General features: G+C 40.2%; 2 protein-coding genes across 6 annotated transcripts in view; one reads left to right on the top strand and one right to left on the bottom strand.

The window, feature by feature from the left end:
* SLCO5A1 (solute carrier organic anion transporter family member 5A1) overlaps positions 1 to 8,509 on the top strand; it is a 52,619-nt gene extending 44,110 nt beyond the window's left edge. For both annotated transcript variants that reach the window (XM_056854063.1, XM_056854064.1), the window contains 4 exons: positions 2,553 to 2,712; positions 4,925 to 5,166; positions 7,007 to 7,071; positions 8,055 to 8,509. In XM_056854063.1, coding sequence (XP_056710041.1) covers positions 2,553 to 2,712; positions 4,925 to 5,166; positions 7,007 to 7,071; positions 8,055 to 8,509 — 922 coding nt within the window. The remainder of the gene's footprint in view (positions 1 to 2,552; positions 2,713 to 4,924; positions 5,167 to 7,006; positions 7,072 to 8,054) is intronic.
* Positions 8,510 to 15,129: 6,620 nt separating this feature from the next.
* Positions 15,130 to 19,925, bottom strand: part of SULF1 (sulfatase 1) — a 110,972-nt gene continuing 106,176 nt past the window's right edge. For 3 of the 4 annotated variants that reach the window (XM_056854060.1, XM_056854059.1, XM_056854061.1), the window contains one exon: positions 15,130 to 16,012. In XM_056854060.1, the coding sequence (XP_056710038.1) occupies positions 15,201 to 16,012 (812 nt within the window). In that variant the 3' untranslated portion in view covers positions 15,130 to 15,200. The remainder of the gene's footprint in view (positions 16,013 to 19,925) is intronic. The other variant, XM_056854062.1, reaches the window with a different exon arrangement.

Raw genomic sequence — 19,925 nt, forward strand, 5'->3', positions numbered from 1 at the left:
TTCCCATCAATGGTGAAGAGGGACCTGGCAAACCAATGTGTAGGTCTGTGGGCAGGTCTCTAGAAAGGCAACATATAAATTCCCTAAATAAATAGGTGTTCTATAAATGCCAAGTGGCTTTGTCCCTTATGTATGGGATCAAATGCAGATTTTTTATAAAAAAGCTATTATCTATTATCTAAGCGTAGCACAATAAATAGCCTTGCTTTTTGAGCAGCATGCATCCTAAGGCTGCATGGAGTGCCAGTACAGTGGGAAGAAGTGGGACAAATGGCTATGACATGATGGTATAAAATGCCACTTTCAGTATAAAATGCTACTTTCAGCTCTGGGTAATGGCTAACCTCCATCACTTTTTCTGATTTTCTTGTGCTTACTCTGAGTATTCACAATTGGCTGCAGAAAATGGAAAACTACTGCAAGCTTGAGGTTAAAAAGACGTTCTGCAAATATAAGTTGACACATTCAGCTTTGTGTTTGCTGATATGCTGTAATTTTCCTATGTCATCAGAAAGCACAAGGTCATTCTGTGCATTATATCTCAGCACCAGTACTGGGGACATTAGATTTTGAATAGCATGTGCTGTTGAGCAAACTGCATATTTATCCCATTAAATCAGAAAGTGAACTTCTTCAGTTATATTTGACAATTTCAAGAAGTTATTCAGCTGCTTCAGGAAGGGATAATTTTCTAGCTTGTTATAATTAAAGAAGGTTTTGTAAAGATGTGAAATAATGCAAGTTAGAGGTATGCAAGTTAGAGGTATGTATAATCTGTTATGATTTAACTTAATGGAAATTTCAGAACAACTCTAGATCTAATAAGACGCTAACTTGGAATAAAACATCTGAAGGGGTTCTGGCTTATAACTGGAAGATCTGGTTAAATATTAAAAATATTTGTACAAATGCTACATTGGCCTGAAATTTTTAATGTTATATATGTTTAGTATATTTGTACAAATTGTAATATTAAAAACATTGCATTGTACTTGAATATATGTTAAACAATTCTCATATAAAGAGATCAATATATATATATTATATAATTTTAGTTTAAGTGTATTTGTTCACCAGTGTATGCTAGCTTTTGTGGTTATTTGGTTTTATATACTGCTTTTGAGACAATATTGAACTTCTCATAAAATACATATGTAAATATACACAGTTTTTAAAATGCCCTTGAGGTTGGCAGCATGTCTTTTGTTGACTTGAAAGCAAACAATCTCAGTCACCTTTCGGTAAGTGATACAATCATGTGTATTCAACAGAATTTCTAAATAATTCCTGGAGGCATAAGAAGGAGCCATGAGGCTTTCATGTACAAGTAGCCAGGAATTAACAGTATCAGTATTTTGGCATAATAAAAACTATTTCATGGTCTCACAACTATGTTAAGTATAATGTTAACTAAAAGATGCAAAGTCACCAAACTCTCTGGGTTGAATCCAGACTAAATTTTCCAATGGCAGAATGGAATTTCCCTGCTTCCCCTACAGGACATTGATCTCTGTGAAATTCATCTCCTGGGAGATAGGGCACCCTGAGGAACGACAAGGGGAGTCTGCAGCAAGAAGGGGAAATTATTAGAAATTGCCAGTGCCTTCTACATCCACACCCCTGCCTAGTAGCCTACTTTTTGCTGTCTCCGTACATACCATATTTTTTCATAATCTGTTATGCATGTAGATGGTGCATACCAGGCTCATGAGTTTTTAAAACAAGAATGGATAGCTTGCCCAACCATATGCAGCCTATATGGTACCATCAGTGAATGAAAAAGATTGCTCAGTTCATGCATTTAAGCAAACTTATTAGTTCTAGAACAGGAATTGCTCTTCATAATGGTTGTGTGTATGATAAATTCCAGTGTGATGCTGAAGTCATTCTAAATTCATGCCAGTACATCCAGCACTAGTGATGTCTTCATCAGCATACTTTTTTCCCCCAAGGAAGGAAATGCAAGGAATTCTTGTAGTAGAATCTAAGAACTAATTCATGCTGAATTTCCCCAAATATAAGGGCACATGTGATTATGTGTAAGCACATTAACACACCTTGTACTGAATTAGACTATAGGTCCTTCATGGTTGGTATTGTCTACTTAGTGGCTCTCCAGGGCCTCCAGCAGAGGTCTTTCACATCACCTACCACTTGATTCTTTTAGCTGAAGATGCCAGGGATTGAATCTGAGACCTTCTGCTTGCAGAGCAGATGCTCTACTACTTAGCCACAGCTCCTCCCCAAACACAACATGTGAAGGGAAGATATGCATTAGCATATTTGCCAGCAAGTCTCAGTGATTGTGCAGCTGTTAATGTTTGCTGTCCGTCCCTCTTCTTCACACCTTAAGTACTATCCACACCAAGCATTGGTCTACTTGTGGGGCCACATAAAGTGTGAATTCACGAGGATAAAAGAGCATGGCCCCTTCATTTCTTTGTAACTCTAATATTTTTAAAAATCTGTAGGTTTCTGTGCTAGCTGGCAAGATGCTCACATATGTTTATCATTTTGTGCTTTTAATATGTACTTCACTTGCCTTTTTGTAGTCCTACTCTCACCATGGCGCATAGGAATCTGACTGGTAGCTGTAATGTCAACTGCGGCTGCAAAATCCATGAATATGAACCTGTCTGTGGGTCAGATGGAATCACATATTTCAACCCTTGCCTGGCCGGCTGCATCAACAGTGGAAATGGCACCGCAGGGGTGAGTTTGTCACTCAGCTACCCACACAATGGGTGTGTTTTGCTGTGAGGCAAGGAGGGTCCAGCTTGATGGTACTCCATCACGTTCTTCCAGGGTAAACAGTTCATTCTGGCATTGCTCCCTAAGCATGTTGGTTTATCAGAGCTTTATCTCATCTAAATAATTGTCCCAGCCTTAATCAATGACATTTTAGAACAAAATCCTAGATGTAGCATGTAGCTTTAAGCGAATGTATCCTTTTTATCAGAGCAGCCACCCATTTCTCCAGTAAATCCAGTGTTTCTGTTCTTACCAGCTTGTAAGAAAATGTTTCATGCTTTCAAAGAAGGCCCTTCTTAAACCTGTTCTTAATAACCATGGCTATTTCTCCTCTAATATCTGCTTTTCCCAAAACAGTGAACCTTTCCCTCCCATAAATATCTCAAAATATGATATCCTTCTCCAAGCATGGTATGAGGATGCTTCCTCCCCTCAGAGGACAGTACATTTGGATTTTGTGAGTTGTGAGGGGCAAGCACACAATGGCAAACTTTTCAAGTCAAGCTTCTGGATTCCTTAACCAGTTAGCTGGCTCCTGCTGTCATGGCATTGGTAGCTGGCTTAGTTGGGCAGTTATTGAGACCCAAACCCTGTTATTAGCAATTTAGCCCCACACTACTATGTTATCTTTCCCTGACACTAGATCTAATCTGTTGGAAGCAGTATGTTTTGTCTCCAACCTGGCCAGGTGCTGAACCTACAGGAACTGAGCTCTGAGTCTCCTCCAGTGATGGAAAAGACTTTAGAGTTCCTCAGTTCACTTACCTTACTCCTTTCTACTCCTCATTGTCTTCACTGTATCCTAGTGCTTTCCTATATCCTAGTGCTTTTCTAGATTAAGTTGTCCGAGTGTCCACCTCCTAAGCTGGAGCAAACCTCCCTGGTCTGCCTTAATGCAACCTCATTTCCCTTCTCATTAAGTGCTAGTCCATGAATACTCAAGGTGTTCTTGTTCTCTTACCCTGGTGAGTCCTCCAGTATCTCATGGCCCACCCAGTTCTAACAGTGTCTAACCCAGAGTTCCCCAAGGTGGTGCTCATGGGCAGCATGGCATCTGCAGGCACTTCCCCTGGTGCCCACTGAGCTTTTCAGAAACTGGGCAGGACCAATGAAAGGCAGGGCTTTGGCTGCTCTTATTCATAAGGTTTTCCATGGCTATAACAGCAGCCACAGGCATTGGAGGATCAGGATAACCGGGTTTGATTCCCTGCTCCTCCACATGAAGCCTCCTGGGTGACCTTGGGCTAGTCAGTTCTCTCAGAACTCTCTCAGCCCCACCTGTCTCACAAGGTACCTGGTATGTGTGTGTGTGTGGGGGGGGGAAAGAATGGCGATTGTAAGCTGCTTTGAGACTCCTTATGATAGAGAAAAGCGGGGTATAAAAACAAATTCTTCTTGGTTTGTGGTTTCATTCACCTTCAGGCTTTCCTTCCCCCTTCTTTATCCCCCAATCTCTTTCTCCCTCCCTGCTGGGCTTCTCTTCATTTCTTTTTATTCTCCTGTGAGGTTTTTTGCAAAGTGAGAAGGGAGGTTTGGGGTTTGGCTCCAACTCCTGTGGAAGTTGTTTGGGGTGGCGCTCACCACCCCTTTTCAAAACTCCCACAGGCTCAAACAGGTTGGGCCCCCCTGGTATAACTCTATACCTTCCTTTGAACCTCACCACCAAATCTGGAGCATTGTGTATCAGAAGATCTAAATTCCTTGGTTTTGATCTTCTGCTCTGAGTTATCCCTCTGACCACTCCTGTGAAAGACTCCTGTGGGTGAAGGGCTTTGACATAGGACAAAATTGCATGTGGCCTCAGCAAATATACATTCTCAAACATAGTTTCAGAGGGTAGCTGTGTTGGTCTGCAGTAAAACATCTAGATTCGAGTCCAGTAGCACCATAGAGTCCAACAAGATTTTCAGGTATAAACTTTCGAGTATCTGAAGCTTGGTCTCTAAGGTGCTCCTGGACTCAAATCTAGCTGTTCTCAAACATAACATGAAAATAGTGTGGGTGGGAAGGAGAAGGAGGAGTTTAGGCCTTTCTGTCAATTCCCCTCTGCATTATAAGACAAACACGGAACTGGGCAGCCCATGTCATTTTGCTTAAAGTCAGTATCGTTTCCTAGTAAAAATACAACGAAGAAATGCTGGGTGTTTGATGCTCCTTCTCTTGCATTTCACAGATAAGGAACTATACAGAATGTGCCTGTGTTCAAAGCCGACAAGTTATCACACCACCTACGGTGGGACAGCGCAGCCAGCTAAGAGTGGTGATTGTCAAAACGTATCTCAATGAGAATGGTTATGCTGTGTCTGGAAAGTGCGATCGAAACTGCAATACGCTCATCCCATTCCTTGTTTTTCTCTTCATAGTTACGCTTATCACAGCATGTGCCCAGCCATCTGCAATCATAGTAACACTCAGGTGAGAGGTGTCTGAATCATTAGCAATCACCTGCTACACACCCAGTGTCTGTATCATTATGTTTAACTCTCCTGAGTTAGGGCATTGTGGTTATTTGCGCACATTTTACAAGTGCATTTGGAGGCAAGATGGAAATGGGAAGTACAGTGGGAATGGGTTCACAGGAGGTGAATCCACACATACACATGAACACACATGAAGCTGCTTTATACTGAATCAGACCCTTGGCCATCAAGGTCAGCATTGTCTACACAGACCGGCAGCGGCTCTCCAGGGTCTCAGGCAGAGGTCTTTCACATCATCTGCTTGCCTAGTCCCTTTAACTGGAGATGCCAGGGATTGAACCTGGGACCTTCTGCATGCCGAGCAGATGTTCTACCACTGAGCCACAGCCCCTCCCCCACTGAACAAGTTGTCTGAAAAACCTCTTAAGATATTGGCATGAAAGATTCTTCGATTTGACTGCTGTACTTCAGCATGCATATCATAAATTGCTTTTCAAAAGAAGCATTCACATTTCCAAATTTCTTCCTCCTGGAAAGTTCTCACATATCATACAGAAGCCCTAAGCATTCGTCTCATGGCTGCTAAGCTTTTAGTTTAGAAAAGGGCAACTAAGAGGGGACATAGCAGGAGGTGTTGAAAAGGAACAGAGAGAACTTTTTATCCTTGTCCCATAATACTTGAACTTGGGAGCACCTAATAAAGTTGATTCTGTGTCATAGATTCAGGAAGGACGATAGGAAGTACAACTTGACTTAATGAGTAATTTGTGAAATTCACGGCCAGAGGATGTAATGATTTCTGTGAGCACAGATGACATTAAAAGGGGGTTAGGCAGATTCATGAAGGATAGGTCAATCAGTAGCTACTAACCACAGTGAATAAAGGAAAACCTTTGAATACTAGTTCTAGGAGGAGAACACCTTGGTCTCTATGCCCTGTTTGCTGGCCCTTCAGTGCAACTGGTTGGCTACTATGTGAAACAGCTTGCTTGACTGGGTTTACCACTGTTTTATGTTCTTATGACAAGTGTTTCATTGCTTTTTGGAAAGAAGCTATTCACAATCAGACATTTTTGTTGTACCAAGCAGAATCCCAGACTGCCTGAGAAAATTGGGAAATGTCAGATGTATACAAAATAACTTTCTTTTAAAGAGGGGAGGCAGTGATAAATCTATGTATTTATGGCCTCTCCTTCCTCTGAGGGGCTCAGAGTGGCATACATGGTTCTTTCCTCTAACCTAGGTTAGAGTGAGTCAGTGAGCGAGAGGCTCGCCCAAGGTCACCTAGTAAAGATTTAAACCTGGGCTTTCTCACTCCTAGCAACACCCTCATTACTACATGATAAGCTGACATATTATCTTTTCACTTATATGTTATGTAGAAGGGCTTCGCCTCTTTGACAATTGTATTAATCATGAGTTTTTTAAAACCTCAAAGTGGAGAGAGGGGGTCAGCCTTGTACATTTTATTGGACAGGGGGCTAGGAAGCTAATTTGTTAGCCTGCCCTGAATTCTTTGAAGATGGGGAAATAAATAAAAGGAATAGAAGATAAAGCAAGATGCACACATTTATTGAGTCAGGCTATACATGATGTTTTTCATGGCGGTTCTTCAGCTACAGGCACATTTCTTTCTGTCGGCTCAGAGATTGATTTTCTGTTGAACTGCCTTGGTGTCTCTTTTGCAATATCTGTGGCATTTGGGCAAATGGGTTCATCCTATTGGCTTATTCAAGATAGGCTGGTAAAGAAGTGCTTACAAACTGAAGATAGATACTTTACAGTTTTGTTATGCTAGTTTTAACTCTTTAAATTCTCTCCTGTGCCCTTTTCAGGTCAGTAGAAGATGGCGAGCGGCCTTTTGCCCTTGGGATGCAGTTTGTCTTGTTAAGAACCCTGGGTAAGTGCAGAAGTAGGTGCCACATTAAGCAATGTTGAAGACACAAAAGTACATGAAGGAAGAGCACAATTAGATGCAGTATTTAATTTAGCACCCATTCAGGTAAATTGCAGAGGCCTCTTTCTGATTACCATTCTAAACTGGATGTTATCTGTTGTTGGCCTGATTCTGAGTAAAGCAATACAGGGCCGGGCATTTCATATAGCTGATTTCAATCCATTAATGAGCCGTCTCTAAAGTGCTCTGAAGCACTCTAACCATTTCAAACAGTGCCATGCTTCCCCCCTGCCTTTTCGGGCTTTTTAAAAATGTTCTAAGATTAGTGCTATAGTACTGTATCCCCATAGCAATCCAATGCATCCAAATGGTGGTGATATAGCACAGAATTGCTATATCACCATTATTTGGATGTATTGGATTGCTATGGTGCTATAGCACTTACCTTAGAATGTTTTTTTTAAAAGCCAAAAAAGATGGTGCTGAGAAAAAAGGCGGGAAAAAGTGGTCCTTTTGGATGTGCCAAGCAGCACATGCAGTTATTCAGAAGCACAAAGCAGAACTGAAACAGGAAAAAGCAATTTTCATTAAAAAGGGCTGAGCCCCGGGATGCCAACAGGACACAAGCAGCTTTGTATGAAAAGGTAAAAAAAAAACCATTAGCAGCCAGGAGCCAAAACGGTTGTGTCTGAAATGACACAAAAAATCAGTTAGCAACTGGCTGCTCAAACGAATTATAAGGGCAGTATGAAAGGGGCCTTACTTAAAATTTGAATATCCTTGATTCCTGTGCCAAGTAGTTCATAAACAGCTCTCCAAGAGTGCCTCTTATTCCTTTTCTTTGTCATGTTGAAAGCTTTTTAATTTTCACAGTACTGGAATCACTTTACCAGGATAGACTCAGCTTATGATGCTGTTCTGTTGCCTGCATTCCTGATTTAATAGCCTCCTGTTGCTAACCCTTCTCCAATTCCAATTCATTTCAGCGTACATTCCTACGCCGATTTACTTTGGAGCCGTCATTGACACGACCTGCATGTTGTGGCAGCAGGAATGTGGTGTGCAAGGCTCGTGTTGGGAGTATGATGTGACGTCATTTCGCTTTGTCTATTTTGGGCTATCGGCTGGTCTCAAATGCCTAGGATTCTTGTTCATTTCCCTTGCTTGGTACTCGCTCAAGTATAAAGAGGAGAAATTGCAAAGGCATAGGTGGAGGGATTCACCTATCCACACAGTGAGCGAGTTGGTGGCTAACTCTGGACCTCAACAAAACTGTGCAAGGACTAGATCCTGCCCCACTTTTAGCTCTCGCAGCGAGCGTACTGAAGATCTTGGTCTGAGCAGCAGAATGCAGTATATAGCACAGACATATCCAGGACCCCTTTCGGAAGCAAGAAATGTCTCTGTTAACAAGACTGTGGAAGAAGCTGCTGCAATATAGTCCCATTTGGGCAACCTCAAATTGCTGTGTAGGTGATTTATGTATGGCGCCTTTTGAAACACCTGTGCCTTCTCTTTCCTAATCTCATCTGCAAAAGATGATATACCAACACAGCATAAAGCATGGAGCTGTGACTGATCTGAGGGCAGGCTCCCTCAGACCGACCTCAGGTCGCTCTTTCTTCTCTTGGAAAACTGAGTTTTAAAGTACGTTCATGAGGACTTCTGCTATGTCTGCTAGATCCTGACACGTTCACATCAAGTTTTACAGTGGGTAACTGCTCCTTAATTGAGAAATGCTAAAGACGACAGACAACAGTGCATTGGAGATGAGATAAAATGGTGTATCCATGACTTTTGTTTTCAAGCACAACTAAAACCTGTCTCTTACCTATGCATCTCAGAGTGGCTTTTCTTCTTGGGATTTTCCCCGAAATCTTTCATTCAACTGAACTGAAATATGGGCTATGATGAGTACAATTATCCCCCTAAGTCCTTTCACCCTGCAGTACTACTAGAAGCCATACAATAGTATATGTATATAGAGGGAAGGTCTGAAATGTTCCAGATGCAATAGCCTTAGTCTCACAATAATCATTTAATTTTAGTATGCTCCATTTTGGTTTAGCACTTGGTTACTAACAAATTAGCTTACAGGTTAAAAAACTGAAATGGTAAAGTATAACAAACTGATGTTTAAGGACAGGTTCGTTCTTTGCTTATTCTTACAACTATATATGGAGATTATTCCCCTTCTCTTTTCAAATCCATGCTTACGCTCTCAATTGAAAACAACCCTGGATGTGTGGCACCCCGAAGGGAACCCTGAGTATTACAGCTTCTTGTATGGTACACTGAGTTTTCATTTTTAAAGCACCTCAAAGGAAAAAAAGTATTGTACAACTGAGTGTGGATCCATCTGAAACCACCAAGAAAGCGGCTATTTCATTACATGCTTACATTTATTGTTTCTTTAAGGCCCATTGCAGAAAAAAATTTCTGACCCACTTTTAAGGGTGCAGTTTAGAGACCATATGTTTATCAATGAGATCACTCCCAACTGGCATGTCCTTTTGACCACTGCAAGATGGTTGCTTATTTCTTAGAAGTTCTACAGGTGCTAAATTGCTGTGCTGTTAGCTCTGCCAGCTGGCTGGTATACTGCATCAGGTACTTTTGAGTAGAGAAGGAATTCCCTTGCAATATCATTAGTTTTTCCTTCTTGCAATTAAAGGGCTTCCAAATGAATTCAATGCATGCAGTGGGGGCTTCTGTGACCAATTTAACAGAAGCAGCTTCTGCTGCCATGGCCATGCTGTTCCTGAAACTCACTGGATAGTCACATGGTCTTTGATGTACAGTTGCTGTCAGAAAAAAATGTTTATCTAGCATACACATTATGTATACCCTTCACAGAGTTTTGTGGATTGCATCAGCCCAGAACCAGTTCAGGGAGAAATGTTTACCTGTGTACTGGAAGAAAAATATTGTTAGATGCTGTCTCATAATAGAGAATGGGAAGTACATTAGACAATGGGTACTGTCAGAACTCAAGGCTGTATGGTATCCTATAAAACTAGGTTTTGCTGCAGTACATATGTAATACAAGGCCATAATTCACGCTGGAAAGTGGTGGTGGGGAGCAAAAAGGTGCAGCTGTTTGAAATTGGATGCCAGTCTTGCAAGCGCAGGGAGCCTGCAGTAGATCTGCATCAGGCTGGTTTGGGAAGGTACCTCACCGAGTCACCCTCTTGCAAACCAACAAATTGCAGACTTCTGAACTAAACAAGCGGCAAAATCTTCCTCTGTTCAATCAGAACAGGGCTCAGGCTTGTGTCGATTTAAGCCACATTTCTCGGGCAGGTCAGTTGCTGCGATTGCCAAAACAGCAGCGGCCGGTGTAGCTGGGCCTTTCATTGATTCCCTTGGAATGGTACTCACTGGCCCACTGATGGCATTTTTAGCTGTGGAAGAACTACTTGAAACATTCTTTTGGAGTAGCAAACAATACTTCAAAGGGTTGTTTTCCCCAGTACAGCCAACATTCAAGTCTTAACGTTTTGATATTGCAGGTATGTATATATAACGGATAGGGAAGTAGACAGCCATAAGTAGTAATGTAAATAAATGTTTATAATAGTATAAAGAACTAATACTACTATACAAGCCTAATATTGCTTGCATTTTTAAATAAAACGATTCTTCTGCCTGACTCCAGTCAATTCAGTGTTGGCTTCACCCTCACCATTTGAAACTTTATCCAAAGTTGCCTCCAGTGTTAACAGTGTGAGCTTATCTATAAATTTAAAAGCATTGTGTAGTTTACATATTTATAGTGCATCTTATTACTATCATTATACTCAGATGCATGGTTGTAAATTAATGAAAAGCCCAGCCTGGTGGCATTAGGATTCTAACCTCCCTTTTATGAGGTAGGGAAGAAAAATAGTCTCTTCAATGCAACGTATTCAACTGAATGCATTACATGTTAAGAGACATAATGGTTGGTCTGTCTGGTGCTAACAAAGTTTATCTTTCCGAGGGCACAAGAACTAATTTCAATAGCTGCATGTGCTGACCTTATACCATTCTAATTGTTTTCTAACAAAATAAATGTTCATACTCATAAGGTTGAGCACTGTTGCCCCCGCACATTGGTCATTTAGCTGTAATGGAGCAAAAATGAAACTAGTATATTGTGTGTTACATAATTGCTTACCTGAAGTCCTGATTTTGTTTTTAGCTCACAGCCAATCTGTGTATTCCTGGCCCTTGACAAAGCTGCAAGCATATAACATATTACTTCTGCGAGTTAACGATTCAAACATATTGTTGCACAGCTCTGCTCTTGAGACTTTCAGTGGAGCTAGACAAAACCACATTCTTGGAATTGTACAATTTAGACCATAATTGGGTTGGCACAAATCTTTTGTGCAGTAGGCAGTTACTAAATGTATGCTTGAGACTTGCTGAAAAGATGCAATACTTCTGGGTAAAATGAAAAAAAAATGAATTAAATGAATTAAAAGGAACTATTCCAAGAAATATGCAATTTTGAATGTGTTACTTTGCTTAGATGCTGCACACTCCCATTGAAGCAAAGGTTATTGACTTCAAATGAAACAGCAGTATCCTGTATATTATTACCAAATGTGATGCCTGAATGAGAAACGTTTTAGTATTAATCAAGGGGAAAGCTAGTTAAAAATGCCGTGTTGAATAAATACGTGAGTGCGGACAAAGGGAAGGCATTTGTATCAATTGTGCCTGTGATGATAAAAATACTGATTTAGTGAACATGTTTAATGTAAAGTAGGTTAGTTTAGTTTTTAAAAAAAACAATTCTCAGTGGAGCAACATTTTCAAAAACAATATGCAAGATATTGCAAAACCAACAACATGTACAGGCTTTATTGTGAACATGTATTTGCAAGTGAACCCTTAACACTTGATATTTTGAAATAAAAATGACTTCTCAGTAAACAAATATGCTTTTATTGTGTGATAAATCACTCCAAGGAGCAGAACTATATCATTCTGAGCATTATGTTTGTTTTGTAATCATGGAAAGGAGGGCAAAGAATAAAACTTTACAAGGAAGAACTGAAGATAGTGTCACTTAACCCTACCTATTACTGTTCATTCTGTATTGATGGCAAGTAAACATCTGAATACAGGTTCCAATTTACACTTGCAGATCCCTACCTGAAGTGGAGATCCCCTTCTCTGGATCAGGATATCAGTGTTTGAGTTGTTCTAGGAACCATGATTGTTCAGAAAATGTGCATTCAAAATGGGAATTTAAACCTGTGGGTTGTATTCTAAGTACTTCACCCAGCATCATGTTGGCACAGGATATTCCATTGGCAGAATACATATCCTGTAGCCATACAGAGTTCTGGGATACAATCCAGTGACTTAAAATTTGGTCTTTTGTCTTTGGTGACTTAAGGTACTGGTTTTAAATTGCCTCAACTCAAATAAATCTTGACTTTAAACAAAGTATATCTGCGAACAAAGTTAATATATCATTCAGGAGTACTACAAGCACACCAATCTTAGCCCTGTAGTGAAAGAGTTCTTGAATGACAAGGAAACCTAATCTTTCATGAAGACTGAAGATCAGCTGCTGCTGAGTATATCACCAAAACAGCTTTCAAAGGGCAGTTTTAACTCTTATAAGTACCATTGTCATAGAAGTCATTGTCATAAGTACCATTGTCATAGGAGGGATTGAACAAGCTGCTCCGGAGCAGACTTAAATGGTGTTACAGTGACATCCAATGGCTGATAAGGAACAGCACTGCATGTTCCTGTCACTGAGCAGTTTATGTGTCTTCAGAGAGGAGATGTCATACTCTTACTGATAACATGCTTCTGATAACATGTCAGAATCATTACAGAGGAGACTGAAATTCTGACTCGTCTCTTCAGTGCCTGTCTACCACACTTCCTTGCCCCTCCTAGTCAAGTTGTTGAACATGTTCTCAGTTCCTTGCCCCATTATTTAAAATCCCAGCTCTTACAAAAGAACAAATCTTTGAAAAGTAATAGCTGCACGCAACTCTACTTTCAGTAGCTTAACAATGGAATTTTGATTCAAATGTAGAGCTGAATGAAAATATAGCCGTTACTAATGAGTTCTTCAGTCCTAGTTCTTAAAAGAAAAACAGCCTCAATTGTCGATCACTAAATTATGCAGTAGTTAAAATAGTGCCAAAGAAAGATGACCCCAGGAATCTTATTGAGCTCCCAATTCAAATCTCAACTTCCACCACCACATTTATTATACGTGGCAATACTATTCACCTACCTTCAGACCACTGTAAAGCTTACTAAAATAAAGTGTTCAAAACTCTGCAAAGCATCATACATAAACATTAAGCATTATCAAAACATTTACTATTAGTTAATCATGAATGTTTCCACTCCTAACTTGTAATGCAGTGGTTGAGAATTAAATTCCTTTATTTTTTTAAAGGGTATCTTTCTATGACATGGTAATTTTGCAGGTTTCTTTATAATAGGTATAGTGGCTATTTCAAGAAATATAGCTTCCAGACTTTCCTGAAGTCAGAATTGTTCTATAAATGTATTGCAGAATATTTTATAAAAAAAAACAGAAGCCTAATAATATAAAAAAGTTATATATACAAGCATTCATGACCATAAATAAGTTTGTTTTGTCACTCAGCCCATAACACATACACAATAAACCACCTAGTTAATATTAAGTTTACAGAGTCACCAGCTTTTGGGGAAGTCATTAAATGCCTATGTAGAAGACACTGCTGCCTTTTTGAACATTTTTCAGAAACACCCTTTCCCCACATACATAGGGCATATCCTTATTTATCAATTAGATACTGGAAAAACATGATTTTGAGATGACTTGTGTTGCTGAATTTTTATGGTTTGGTCATTAAGGTTTGTTGTTGTTTTAGAAAAAAAGAACAACCTAATAACAGATAGATACCCTAAAAATTTCAAACTATTCAAGCAGTTGAAAGAAGAAAAAGTATGGCAAACTGCAGCAATGAACTTTAGGAGTTGTGTACTGAAACAAAGCGTTTAGTGCTTCGAACATGCATCATACATGATTTTTACCATTTCTCTCAGCTATTCAGTTCAAGTGTACTCCAGTGCTCAGGAATATACTAATTTAATTATTCACTTTGTCGGTTGATGGAGCCACATGAGGAGTTGCTTTTCTCTACTGAAATGAATGGCCAAAAGCCATTAAGCTCGCCATGCACTCTATGTGTACCCTGGAGATTTCACACATTGAAGGAGTCCCCTGCATAAGATACATGGATACAGTCAAGCATTATGAAATGGGGGCAGGGAGTAGCAGCCCTGCCATGCATTTCATGTCATAAAACAAGACACATATGCAGTTGTAGAATGCAGCAATAGTACAGGTACATTTCAGCTTGCTCAGATGCCTTCTTGGAATTGGGCTCCTTGGAAGATAATTGCATGATACTTCTCCAATGTCTTAAAATGACAGAAGTACTTCATTGAGCATGTCATGGCTCTCTCTTGATTAATGGAAATTAACATTCATTTGCAGTAAAAAATATATTAGAGAATGCAGAGCTTAATTAGTTATACTCCTACACAGTGAAGACTGAAGTCTCTGATTTAAACCATTGTCATAAACCAGTCTGAATGTCAAAGTTTAAAAATTATTTCTGATTTGGTTAGCTGATCTGTCATCCTATTTTATTGGATTGCTATTACACATTATTAGCAAAGAAAGAATGCAAGGGTATGGCACACATTATAAAAGTGCAATATAACTTTACTCTGACAGTATGAAATTCCAGTGGTTAATTTTTTTCAAATCAAAAATGTATTGTTCAGAGAACTTAAGTGGACAGAAATAGGGAACCATTGGTAGGGAACCATTCTCAGAACTGAGAAAATACAAAACTCCATACTCTTGTTTGAGGAAATCTTCATAGCAGTTTAGAAAATAGGGTTTGCACTGCAAAAATGACTTTGACACAGTCTCCTTCCACTACTGCTAAAAAATGGCAGGTTTCATGATGTATGTGAAACATCCATTTCAGATCTCATTAATTTGCTATGAAATATACCAATTATAAAATTTGGAATGTCAGTTGTCAAGGCTACTTTTATTTGCCAACTAATCCATAATAAGCAAGAATGGATATGGTTTGCATGACTTAATCTGAGGAAAGGGGGAATGAGGCACTGCCTTCCATAGCTATAAGCTGTGAAGATTCTTCTGGAAAATGTTCCCTTTTTTTCAACACCCTCTCAGTTTTATGTTCCACAATTAATGTGTTCAAAGCCCGATGAATTACTGCTTCATCTGAGTTTATGGAAAAGTAGATCTGTTCTTCAAAAATGTCTTCTGCAGAGTTACTGTCTGCGGCAGAATCTTTCTGAAGCATGCTAACTGGTTGTAAGATGAAGCTATGTCTAGACTCCAGCTCTGTCAAATCATTCCCACTAAAATCCATTTCGAAACTAACTGGTTCTTCGGCCTCTAGCAATGTTTCGCCTTGGTGACTATTCCAGTGCGTGGGATTTGGATTCCTTTTTTCAGGAATGTCATTGCTTAATTCAAGTGTGCTGTCCTGACGTAACATAACTGCTCTCATAGGCAGGGCCCCCAAATCCGTTGGCATGATAAGCTGTTCCTCTTGGTCTGTCAACCAACTCGAACCTTCGTCTGATCCAGCAGAGCTCATTTCCAGTAAGGACAATGATGTGGATGATTCATCCAAGTATCCACTGGGATGAGCAGTTGGAGTCTTTGCTCTTCCATTTTGCTCAGAGTAACTGTTCAGCAGTGCAAAGATTCTATCTATATCCTTCAAGTAATTTGTCCAGTCATCAGGAATAAGTTGGTAGTCATTCCTGGGTTCATATAAGCGTTCATTTACACTGTACAAATCTTCCAGTCCTTGCCAGTTGACATTTTCAGTGAAGTTTGGCAACTTAGCCTTCCCATCCATGCCATAACTGTCCTCTGTAAGAAAAGATGAAGAAATTGTTGACAACAGCCTAAAGTTTACTATCAAACACAATTGCTATCATCTTGATTTCAAGTAGCTGAGAATGTATGCAGCTCCTTGCATTTTGAAATCCCTCTTCACATTTTTAGCACAATGATATACCATGGAAAAAGGAAAGAACTTAAAAGTCATTATATATTAGAAAAAGGTGTGGGAGTAACCAATTAAAGTGAAATAAACTCTGTATAAGATTCAACTGTAGATGGAAAAAGCGCACATTTGAAAACGTTAACCAAGAATTAGTCAGATACAAGTAGATAAAAATGACAGGAGCAACCCATACCAAGATCAAAGTATGTGTGGAAGCAGATAAACTATCTGTTGAAGCATAACTTCTGGCTCAACCAAACCGTCCAAATCCTTTTTAAAATCAAAATGGAGGGAGACTCTCTTTGTTAACTTCAATCAGATTTTTGCCTGCCATTAATATATTCAGTTTAAAAAAATCAGGACAACAATGGCCTTGTTTTTCATGTTAAACTGGGCGGTTTAACACATGTTTGAGGCTTCACAATACTATTAAATGGTGGTGGTCCATTAGGAAAATAGCAGCACCTAGTGAGAGGGCTGGGTCCATTCCCATAACCTTCTCTATTATACCCTAGTAAATGGCCAAATTCTTAACTTCACAGCACAGGATGTTGGGAATACGAATAGACTTTTAAAGGATTTTTGTAATGTGCCTAACACAACATAGAGGCAAGCGGAAAACAAACAGGTATTATACAGAGTGCTATTCCTCCAGCAGCAAATTAGCCAACATTATGAGAACACCAACAAAAACCATTAATGATACAAGAGGGTTAAAGGCAAACTATATATATATATACTGACTTCATATCTTTTTCTCCTACGGTTGTTTTTTTTAAAATGAAAAGCAGCATTGGAAGGAAATGGTCAGGATACTGTGACACCGCAGGAGCAGTGTGGACTCCTCTTGTGCACTCCTTTTGGACTCAACAGCACCACTATTCTTCTTCTCGCTTCAGGAAAGATTAGTTCTGGTAGGGTAAAAAGGAGTACAAGAGAATTGTGCTTGTGCTCAGCTCATTTTGGAAAGAAATGAGAGATTGCCCCATAAGGTTTCTGTGACAATACAGGGAAAGTTGGGATAATCTCACATTTCCTAACAAGCCAATAACCCAGTAGCAGCCAAGCATGCTCCTTTTAACCTCAGGTATGGCAGTGGTTTCTGGGGTGACTGATCTCTCATTTCCTGATGTGAGAAGTATCTGCAGGTAGCAGGGAAACATACAGCCAGATTCGTTCACTGCCAGGAGTTCTCTCTATAACTGGGAAAGGAAATAGTAGATCATCTCAGTTTTTTCAGTCAGTGGATCTTGGTAAGACCCCAGGCATACCAACCGCTAGTAGTTGGGGCTTGATTTCAGTTTCATGGACTGTTAACGTGGCACGCCATTGTCAGACAACAATGTTACAGAAGGTAAAACACACTATCTTTTACATGCGTTCATCAGCCCTGATTCTGGTATTCCTGTAAAGAAACATTTCCCAATGGCACATTTAACTGTAATATGTTGTGATTTTCAGCCTAATTTATGGGTGAATTCAACAGCACAAAGCTGTGTATTTTGTGTCTATTACAAATCTTCGCAAATGGATAAATATAGACACTACCACATTTGCTAATTTGTAGATTGAAATCAAGCCCTGTCACATTCCTTAAATTAAAAACATTTTGAAAAGCTGACATTCAAGAGCTCTTCTGTGCAAAATTTCGAAGTGATCATCTTATGCCTGAGATATATGTGTTGGAGATCAAGGCTAACCTTTCTCTTGAGAGAGCTGACTTGCCTAGCTAGAGGGATTCTTTGAGAGAAGCTACAATCCAGTGGATATACAATTACCTGAAAGTAAGCCCCATTGAACACGATGGGATCTACATGTGAGAAAACATTAATGGGAATATATTCAATTACATTTTGTATTGGCAATTATGAGTAAACTGAATGGCCTTTGCTCATGTATCTTTACACCATATATTACAAAACAGAAACTAAGGGATCTGTATTAAGTCAAGGCTTCTTCCAGTACCTAAGTATACACCATACTACATCTGTCAAGACATAAGCATACTTCAAATCTTATGTACAAGGCCCCAAGATAGCCTAGCCTCAACAGATTTCAGAAGCTAAGCAGGGTCTACCCTAGTTAGTATTTGGATGGGCAACCTCCAAGGAATACCAGGGTCGTGACACAGAAGAAGGCAATGGCAAACCACCCCCAAACATCTCTTGTCTTGAAAACCCTACGGGGTCACCACAAGTCAGCTGTAACTTGACGGCACACACAAAAAAGGAGCACACCCAATGGCCAATGGTTCCTATATATGAAGGGTTTTCAGTCAAATGTTGCACATATGTAGGAGATGCCATTCCTTATGATCCACATAGAACAGCTAAAAAACTAGCTGGAAAGGTAAGTTTGGTATATAACTGAAACCTTTCAAATCCTTACTTTCTTGATTATAATATATGTACTTCCACCGGCAGTTTTACTGAAGAAACATCTTAATATATTTAACTATGGTTTTTTTGTATGTTTATATTTTGTAATCTGCCTTGAGCACTGTGGAAAGGCAGGATACAAATATTTCAAATGAATAAATGTATGAGAAGATAGTTAAACTGAACTGAGATGAGTCAGAGGGAATATGACTCTCTCTAAGTACACCAGAAGAGTCAAATGAATCAGCTTCTGATTTGGTTTTTGGGTTAAAAAAATCTTTGATATTACAATATTGATTGCAAATATGAACATCAATTTATTTATTAACCTGCTTTCTACTCAGTATTAGTATCATTTTTAATGTTTAAAAATTATTTATTAGATTCTGTGATGATTGGCTGAATTATCCCTACATTTCTAAGAAAAAATAATCATTCACACATCAGAAAAATGGAGAAATACACACTTAAAATGATGTATGCTTTCAGCACTAGCATGTCTCCCACTATGGAGTTTTGAAATGGGATTGGTTCTATAAAGCTGGCTTCAATGGAATTTTGGAGCTGCTCAGAGTCAGACAAATAAGCTGGAGAAAATAATGCAGCAAACTTTTACAACTAGACAGAAAAGTAAAAGCCATGGTAGGAATTAAAGTAGTAATTTCAAGCTACCTGCAGGGAACAGCAGAAAACCTATAGGATTTGTTTTTAGCATTAGACTTATGCTGTAAACAGGTTTGGGAAACACTATATCAGGGATGGGGAACCTCAGGCCCTGGGGCCGTATGCGGCCCCCAAGGACATTTTTTGTGGCCCTCAGGAGCTCCAGGGCCCTGCCACGGAGGCGCAGCACAGGGCGGCCCTCCCTGAGGGTGTTCCTGGGGCCATGGCTTCCAGGGGCGCTGCGGCGCCCTTTGGACCTCCTCTTGCCAACTGACGGCTGTTGGTCGCCAAGAGGAGGGGGAGGGATGCTTCCCCCAGGGCTGCCCCCTATAGCCACAGCATACAGGAACGCCGGGGCACACTGTAAGCCCCTCTTGCTGCCTGTCGGCTGTTGAGCAGCAAGAGGGAGGGGGGAAAGAGGCCCGCGGCTCCCGGCGGCAGAGCATGTGCGCAGGAGCCGATCAGGCTTCGGGGGGCCTTTTGTGGACTCTGGGGGTGGGAGGGCATGGAGCCTGGGGCCAGGTCGCATGGGGCAGGCGTGTGTGTGTGTGTGTGTGGGGGGGGGGGAAGGCTTTTCTCTCTCCTTCACTTTCTGTCTCTTTGTCTGCCTCCCTCCGTCCTTTTCTTTTCCCCCCTCTTTCCATTTCTTTCTCCCTTTTCTTCTTTCTCTGTTTTCCTTCCTTCCTTCCTTGCTGATCGACTGCGGGCTGCGCCCCCCTGGCGCCTCGTTTGCTCG

The sequence above is a fragment of the Euleptes europaea genome, chromosome 8 (genome assembly GCF_029931775.1).
Source record: "Euleptes europaea isolate rEulEur1 chromosome 8, rEulEur1.hap1, whole genome shotgun sequence".
Taxonomy (NCBI): Eukaryota; Metazoa; Chordata; class Lepidosauria; order Squamata; family Sphaerodactylidae; genus Euleptes; species Euleptes europaea.